The 7,071-nt window shown below is 41.0% G+C and overlaps 1 protein-coding gene across 1 annotated transcript in view; it reads right to left on the bottom strand. All coding sequences in view use genetic code 11, as the record gives it.

Moving 5' to 3' along the window:
* Window positions 1–381: 381 nt before the first annotated feature.
* The window catches only part of EGR_10209 (hypothetical protein), a gene marked incomplete at both ends in the record, with an annotated part of 7,816 nt that continues 1,126 nt past the window's right edge, over window positions 382–7,071 (bottom strand). Inside the window, 6 exons of the mRNA XM_024499458.1 lie at window positions 382–611; window positions 913–1,153; window positions 1,200–1,282; window positions 1,334–1,489; window positions 5,240–5,404; window positions 5,812–5,873. Of these exons, the coding sequence (XP_024346123.1) occupies window positions 382–611; window positions 913–1,153; window positions 1,200–1,282; window positions 1,334–1,489; window positions 5,240–5,404; window positions 5,812–5,873 (937 nt within the window). The remainder of the gene's footprint in view (window positions 612–912; window positions 1,154–1,199; window positions 1,283–1,333; window positions 1,490–5,239; window positions 5,405–5,811; window positions 5,874–7,071) is intronic.

Genomic DNA, 7,071 nt, shown 5'->3' with positions numbered 1-7,071 from the left:
CCCAGCTTATATCCGATGTGATTTCGCATAGTCTGTTTTATTCCTTCCCCCACGAGTAGTGCTGATGTACCTGCTCACACACACACATCTCCGTATCACTTATTTGAGTAAATGAGCATTTCATGAACACAGACAGCTTCTGCAGGAAAGATGAGGACAACAAAATTAACGATTAACAACAATGAAAGAAGAGGTTCTTGAGCTTACCCTGTCGGGTAACTATTGCTCAGGCATATTTACGAACGCAAATACAAAATGCAGCATTAATTACTTTAAAAAGTGTGAGGAATTTCCATGATAGTACCTAGCCCTTTTATGCTTTGATAAGCACTGCCGGCTGACATGCAAACAGTCTGTTAAAATTTTCTTCGAATTAGCTAGTCAGTGCTTTATTAATATTTCCAAACGCATAATTGACTCCAATTTATTTAAGAGAGGTGAAGAGGATATAAGACCAGAGAAGTGAACAAATGACTTGAAATTATAGGCTGTTTTTGCACACCAAGAAATCCCAAGCCACTTAAATAGATTGAGCCAGTGATCGGACGATTCCAGCACTACTTTACAAGCACTGCATTCTACTGTAAACAAAGAGGGAAAAGGTTGTTCAGCTGGTATTTATAAAATGCTAATAAGAAGACATTTTAACGTCTGGCCTACCTTTTACAATTGTCTCACTACGAAATAGCTTCTGAATTATGTTATCGTCCCATAGGGTGAGCAAGTTCTTTACCGCTGCCGGTTCAGTATTCATGTCAGCATGCTGAAGTAAGGCCAGAAGATACCTGTGATCGTCTTTGCAGCAATTAAGGTGTAGGGAGACGCGAATGACTGCAAGAAAACAAATACCACCGCCAAATTTACTCATCAATGCTTCTGTCTACCCTCTACATTCTATTACATTAAACTCACCCCACACGAAAACAAACTCGTTGTCAAAACTTCCGTTGGAAAGATTTTCTGCAGCGTGCGCCTTACATAGGCATTGAGGTGCGCAAAACATTTTGATCTTGGCAATAACACAATAATCAGGATTGCTACGATGTTGATGTAGATAAGACAACAACGGTCCGATTGCCAAAGGCACATCTCTGGGTTTCACAAGAGTGAAATAAGTAATTTTCAAATAATGGGTTTGATTGCCTTTTATATACTTATTTTCTGATATTTAAATGCATTTTTATTTGTGTCACTCTTACAACCATTCTAGAGAAAAAACCACTTACTTGACCACATTGCAGTAAATTTTCCTCGCAGCGAAGTAATTTAAACACACACATTTCTGAGGTTCATTAGAGTAAGTTAAGCGATTTCAAATTATGATCATAACTACTTTTTGTTTGAGAACTACGTAATTTGCTTTGATAAACCCCAGAAATATGCATGTTTAAATCACTTCGATGCGCAAAATATTTACTGTTATGCTGGCAAGTAAACGGCTTCCTCTCTAGAGGCAGTACAAGAGCAGTACAAATTGAAATGCATTTAACTATCAAGAAATAAGTACGCTAAGGTTAGTCCCGTTGTTTGAAATTACTTAGCTTCCTCTTATGAACCCCGAAAACATGTCTTTTTAAACCACCTCACTGCAGGAAGGATTCATTGCGATGGTGACAAGTAGACGGTCTCTCCCCTAAAAATATCAGAAAAGTAGATAATAAATAGATAGCTCTTAATATTAGATCATAAATATTAAGAAACGGACCAAAAATGACCTCCGAGGATTGTTTGACTCGCTTTCAAGAACAGTAGCAAAATGAATGCATCAATTGTCTTGATGCAAGAAGGATGCATCGCAAAGCTGGTGACTGAATGAACGCTTTTCTAAACGACAAAAAGTAAAGGATAACAACCCTTGGAATGTCAGAAAACGAGTGGTTTAAAACTCATTAGAAATACTCCCTAGGAAGTGTTTTCCTCTCGTGCAATGCCAAAATATGCTCATTTAAGGTGATAGGCCACGTATACGAAAGGCACGAGGTAAAGGAAGCAAAAGGTAAAGTCATGAAGACACAATTTCTTTCCACTGCAAAGCTGAAGCTTACAATCAAACGGTGGAGAGACAGAGTCACCTTGAGGAACAGGAAATGTCTACTCAAAAGATGTTCAAACCGAGCTCAGCTAAGGTAGCATTGGCACTGGTAGTCTCCATGTGAGCGTAAGCCGCCAATCTCACGGATTATCGATGCTAAAGTGTCTTCCCAGACACAGACCTCTGAGACAACTACATTCAGTATGAGATCTACGCCTTTCCATTCATTAATGTTTATCTGACTTAGTAGTGGTGGTAAGTGTCGTTGACAAACGTACAAAGTAGCTTCTCGCGGAAATATCGTGCGGTGTGAACCACTAATTCCAAGCCAGAGAAGAGAATTTGCAATACAGGGGACGCTTGCACTTAACATTTACCACATTTTACACGCTCCTAACACCTTTGGGCAGGTCAGGGCGTCTCCTCGTTGCTCTAAATAAAAGCTCTACTTAAACAATGCTAGTAGCAATAATAAAATGAAGCTATACATACGGCGCCGAAACATCAGTCCAGCAACCAGACAGGAAGCAGGAAGCGGGTTTAGCATCTCCGGGGGAGTCAGGTAGTCTAATGCCGTCGCAAAAGTGGCTCGTAATAGGCGCCAATCAAGAAATGAGGTGACGTGAAGCAGGATGCCTTGACAGAGCACAATCGAAATGACGTCCCTTCCTCGTGGCGCCAAACATCTCTAAGGTATCGCTTAACGAAACAGAAGATAGGCAGAAATACAGACGATAACTCGTAGAGAGAAAGCAAAGTAATATAAACAAAGCATGCCCTACCAAGTGCTTGTTCTTTCCTGCCCAACACAACTGTAGTTTCTTACCTGCCCGCCTCATTTCCACCTAATTTCCTGGTTCCCATCAGTCAGGAACCTAATTCTCCACCTACTTATCCTAGTCATTCTTACTTTTTAGAATATTCCATTCCAGGTCCTAGTTCTCTTCCTATCTGCTTCAGTACCTCCTACTACTTTGCACTTCCCGTTACGCCAGAACCTAGTTTTCCATCCGCGAAAACCCCTCTACAAATACCCAACTGCTATCAGTCCAGAAGCCAATTCTCCACATATCCATCCCACTTCCTCCCGATTTGCCAGCTACCATTACTCCGGAGCATAGTTCTTCAACTATCTACAAAAGCTCCTCTCCAAGTGTCCACTTCCTACCATTATAGAACTTGATTTTCCTTCTAACACAGTTTCTTGAAAATATCTACTTCGCGCCAAACATGAACCTCATTATATGCATACCTACCTGAGTTCGTTCTAGTCATCTGGCTCCCATCACCATGGAAACCTACTCTCTATTTGTCTACCTCAATCCCTCCACAGCAATCCAGATCCCATAGCTTCAGAAACAAATTCTTCACATGCGCACCTCAACTGCGTCAAGATTTTCAGTTTTGACCACTCCAGGACCTAATGCTGTTCCCTCACCCCCTCCCCCTCCCCCCCCCCCAAATATCGAATTCGTATCGCTCCAGAATCTTTCTCCCATCTGCCTCAATTTTTCTAGTTCCCTAATTCCCATCGACCCAGAACCCATGTCTCTACCTATCTAGCTCTGTTCCTCTCCAAATATCTAGTTACTGTCATCCCACACCCTAGTTCTCTACCTATATATTCCATCGCCTTCCAGTTTTCCTATTCCTATCATTTTAGAACCTAACTTACCACTTATGTACCTCAATTTCAAACCAGATTTCTATCTACCATCACCCCAGAACCTAAATCTCTACAAAACGTCCTCAATTCCTCGCCAAATATTTAGTTCATATCACTTCACAATCTGAGCCTCTACCTACCTGCCTCGGCTCCTCTACAGCCACTTGGCTTCCATCACTTAAGTGCCTAGATCTCTATCTCACTAACTCACTTCCTTCTCAAACCCTACCTGTACCTAAGCTAGTGTTGTCGGGCCTCCTCACTCCCCTATCTAACATTTGACTACCCACATGCATCGGATAGGCGAAAGATGGGGTTAGAGGATAAACAGGAGTGGAATAAATGCCTAGAGAGGCAAATAGATACAACGGTGTAAAAAACTATTTAAAAAAGTAACTAAGCAACACGTGAGTGAACAAATAAATGGGTGAATAACTTAACATACAAATAGGCCAGTAGAAAAGTGACAAACTTACCACTTGTTCAATTCAGAAGCTTTGCAGGGGGCGTTGTCCAAGTAATGCATTCTTGCTGGCCGTGATTTTTGCGAATGACTGGCTGTGAGACAAGAAAGGCTTGCGTCTCGCCTCCAGATGGGTTCCAGAAGACTCTTCTCACTTTCCGCGACTAACTTACGATAGTCCAACACCGTCTGACATAAGGAATGACTAGTTTAATCCAAATGCATCATATCTATCGATGTAGCTGTCACAGGGGTCCATAACAAAACCAATTAAAATGAGGACTAAGGAGCTGGAGTGTGGGTTAGGGAAGGGAGGAATAAACTGAACATTTGTGCCCAAACCTGAGGACGGTGTATGTCGGCGGTGCTATCTCTCATTTAAAGGATGGGTTCAAGAAGGCAGCCTATTACCAAAACAGACCTATACACATTATTCGAATGACATCTCTACAACCACCATACTTCCGCCTTCAGAATAGTAGACCAGTTTTTACATGCAGTAGGAATATGGAGTGCTCATCGACCCCTTCGTTGATTCTAAAACTATATTTCAAGAACAGGTCATTGAAGACTCTTTAATGGGTAGTAATAGCACCACCTCTGGTAAAGTCTCAAAAAAATTTCTCACTATTGGTACCCAAATTGAAGCATTCAAGCATAAAATGCTAGACAAATTTTATGAGATGATGCTAAATAACCTCCTGTAACAAATCAAAGCCGGTCCTTTAATGAAGCAGCAGGAAACGTGTTGAAGAAGACCGGAGCGAAACAATGTTCAAATAAACAGGTGTAAAGTCGAAGCCTCAAATTTTGCAGCGTAGGGCTCAACATTTCCCACTAAGTGAACCTAAGACCATCTGTTTGTGCACCTTCGACGAGACAAGCGAAGAAATGAGATCAAACAAAAGAATGATTCAACGAAAAGGACCTGAGTTCCAGTGAGTGTCTACCAAAGACATCGGGAGATGGTACCTAATAATTGCAACTGTAAAAGTACTGCCCAATGCCTTCGCAACCAAGGCAGGAGATTCCATCACGATACCCCAGTCATTGCTCAAAAAACTGAAAATACAATTACCCTTAAGCAATCCTACTGTTTTAAATCCAAACATTCTTTGTACAATCCATGACTTGTTTTGACCCCAGGTATCATAAATGACTAAGAAACACATGGCACAAATGAGTGGCGTGATAATAAAATAGCTATGGTAAGGAGCGTAGAAGCCGTTTCTTGGAGGGACAACTTTAATCAGAACAAGAATCAAAATTGTGAAAATAAAACCCACTCAGTTGAAACAGCAACCTCATGTCCAGTTGAACCACCTCGAGAGCAAATTTGGAAACCGGACAAACATTGTAGTCTCCTTAGCAATGGCTGAGAAGGTGGGTTCTGCCACAGGAATGGCCGAATTGTAAGGCTGGATGCTGTTGATAGACGACCCGACTTTAGTGGAAAGCCTGAGACCTTCCATATACGACACATCGGCAATTGTGGAGTTCTGGTCCAGAAGAGCATGCAGTATCCATTAAATGGTTACCAGAAAAACGATGCAGACACCACTTCTAGCTGACGGTGAATTAGTCCCGGAGTAATTCAAAGCCATCTGGTAGACTAGTTGAAAGATTTCTAGCTTTTCCGGGTTTATTTACTTTTTTGAATCTGAATATGTTGCCAAACACCACATTCTGGGAGAAAACGAATAAATTTGGCCCTAGATTCATAAAAGTATCAAAAAGCATCAACAACTACAAATCATAACTCACCTTCACCTCTAAAGGCTTTTAAATTCGTACTGTAAAACTACTGAACTCCCAATTCTTCTGACACATGCATCCATAAAAGCTGCACCAACTCGTCGAAACGTGTGCAAAGACAAGCAATCAATTTTTTGCCATCCAGAGCAGCAAAAGAGAAATCAAGCGTCTTTCAAAACTTGATTTCCCTCATTTGGTATTGATATTATCATGCCTGTCTTGAGGAAATCCAATACTAAGGGAGGAGCTAAGACAGACAATATGTTAACTATGCGAGCACGCAGCGGCCTTAAAAAGCGTTATCGGTAAGCGTTTAAAGATGGTGGCAAAAGGAGGGGTAATTATGATGTACTTTAGACGGCAGTGGTGACAAAAAAATCATTCAAGTCAAGCCACAAGTATTTTTGCTTATTTTTTGCTGTTAAAACGTATTTTTGTAAAATAATTTCATTTGTTTGCATGTGTACTGCATTAAACACCTTTAACTCCAAAAATCACATAATAGCCTGTAGCATATACGAAATCACTTAATGTTTCTCTAAAATTACCAGATTAGCCCGTCAACCGCTGCCAAATTTTTTTTGTTCCTGTGTAGTAGTGAGACTGACTAATGCTCCAATTTGCATGCAGATAGTAGTAAAACTGCAAACCTAGGGGATAAGCAGCTTCCAAGCAAGGTTGGCCAACAATTACAAGGAAAGACAATTCCTAGGCCTAAATATGTAAAGACCTCAGCAATAATGGCTCTTAGATAATATTTGCAAATCATGAGTGCATCAAAGACGTCCAATTTCATCCCATCAATTTGAAGAACAAGCCTTTGCACATTCTTTAAAGTTGGGAGAAAGCTGTGTAAATTCGGGTTAAGAAAGTAGGCATTAGTTTGCTTTTGGCAGCAATAACGCCCTTAACGTATCTAATGTACATCTCTGCAGCCATTTTCTAGTGGCGATTAACTTCATTTGTGATGCGATGAGAAAAACGCAACAATAGCAAGAAATTTGAAGTGGCTACTGCCACGTGACTGATTATTAACACACGAGTAATACGTTGGTTAACTTTTTGTTCCGATGAGGAGCCACTCTTGACTTGGTCACTGGACCACGCTGAGTGGGTAGTCCTTCGGGTCGTGTCAGTAGCCCAAATACCTTCCCT

This window comes from Echinococcus granulosus (assembly GCF_000524195.1).
Source record: "Echinococcus granulosus chromosome Unknown EG_S00199, whole genome shotgun sequence".
Lineage (NCBI taxonomy): Eukaryota > Metazoa > Platyhelminthes > Cestoda > Cyclophyllidea > Taeniidae > Echinococcus > Echinococcus granulosus.
Note: the sequence above shows the minus strand (reverse complement) of the source record. Positions and strands in the feature narration are given on the sequence as shown.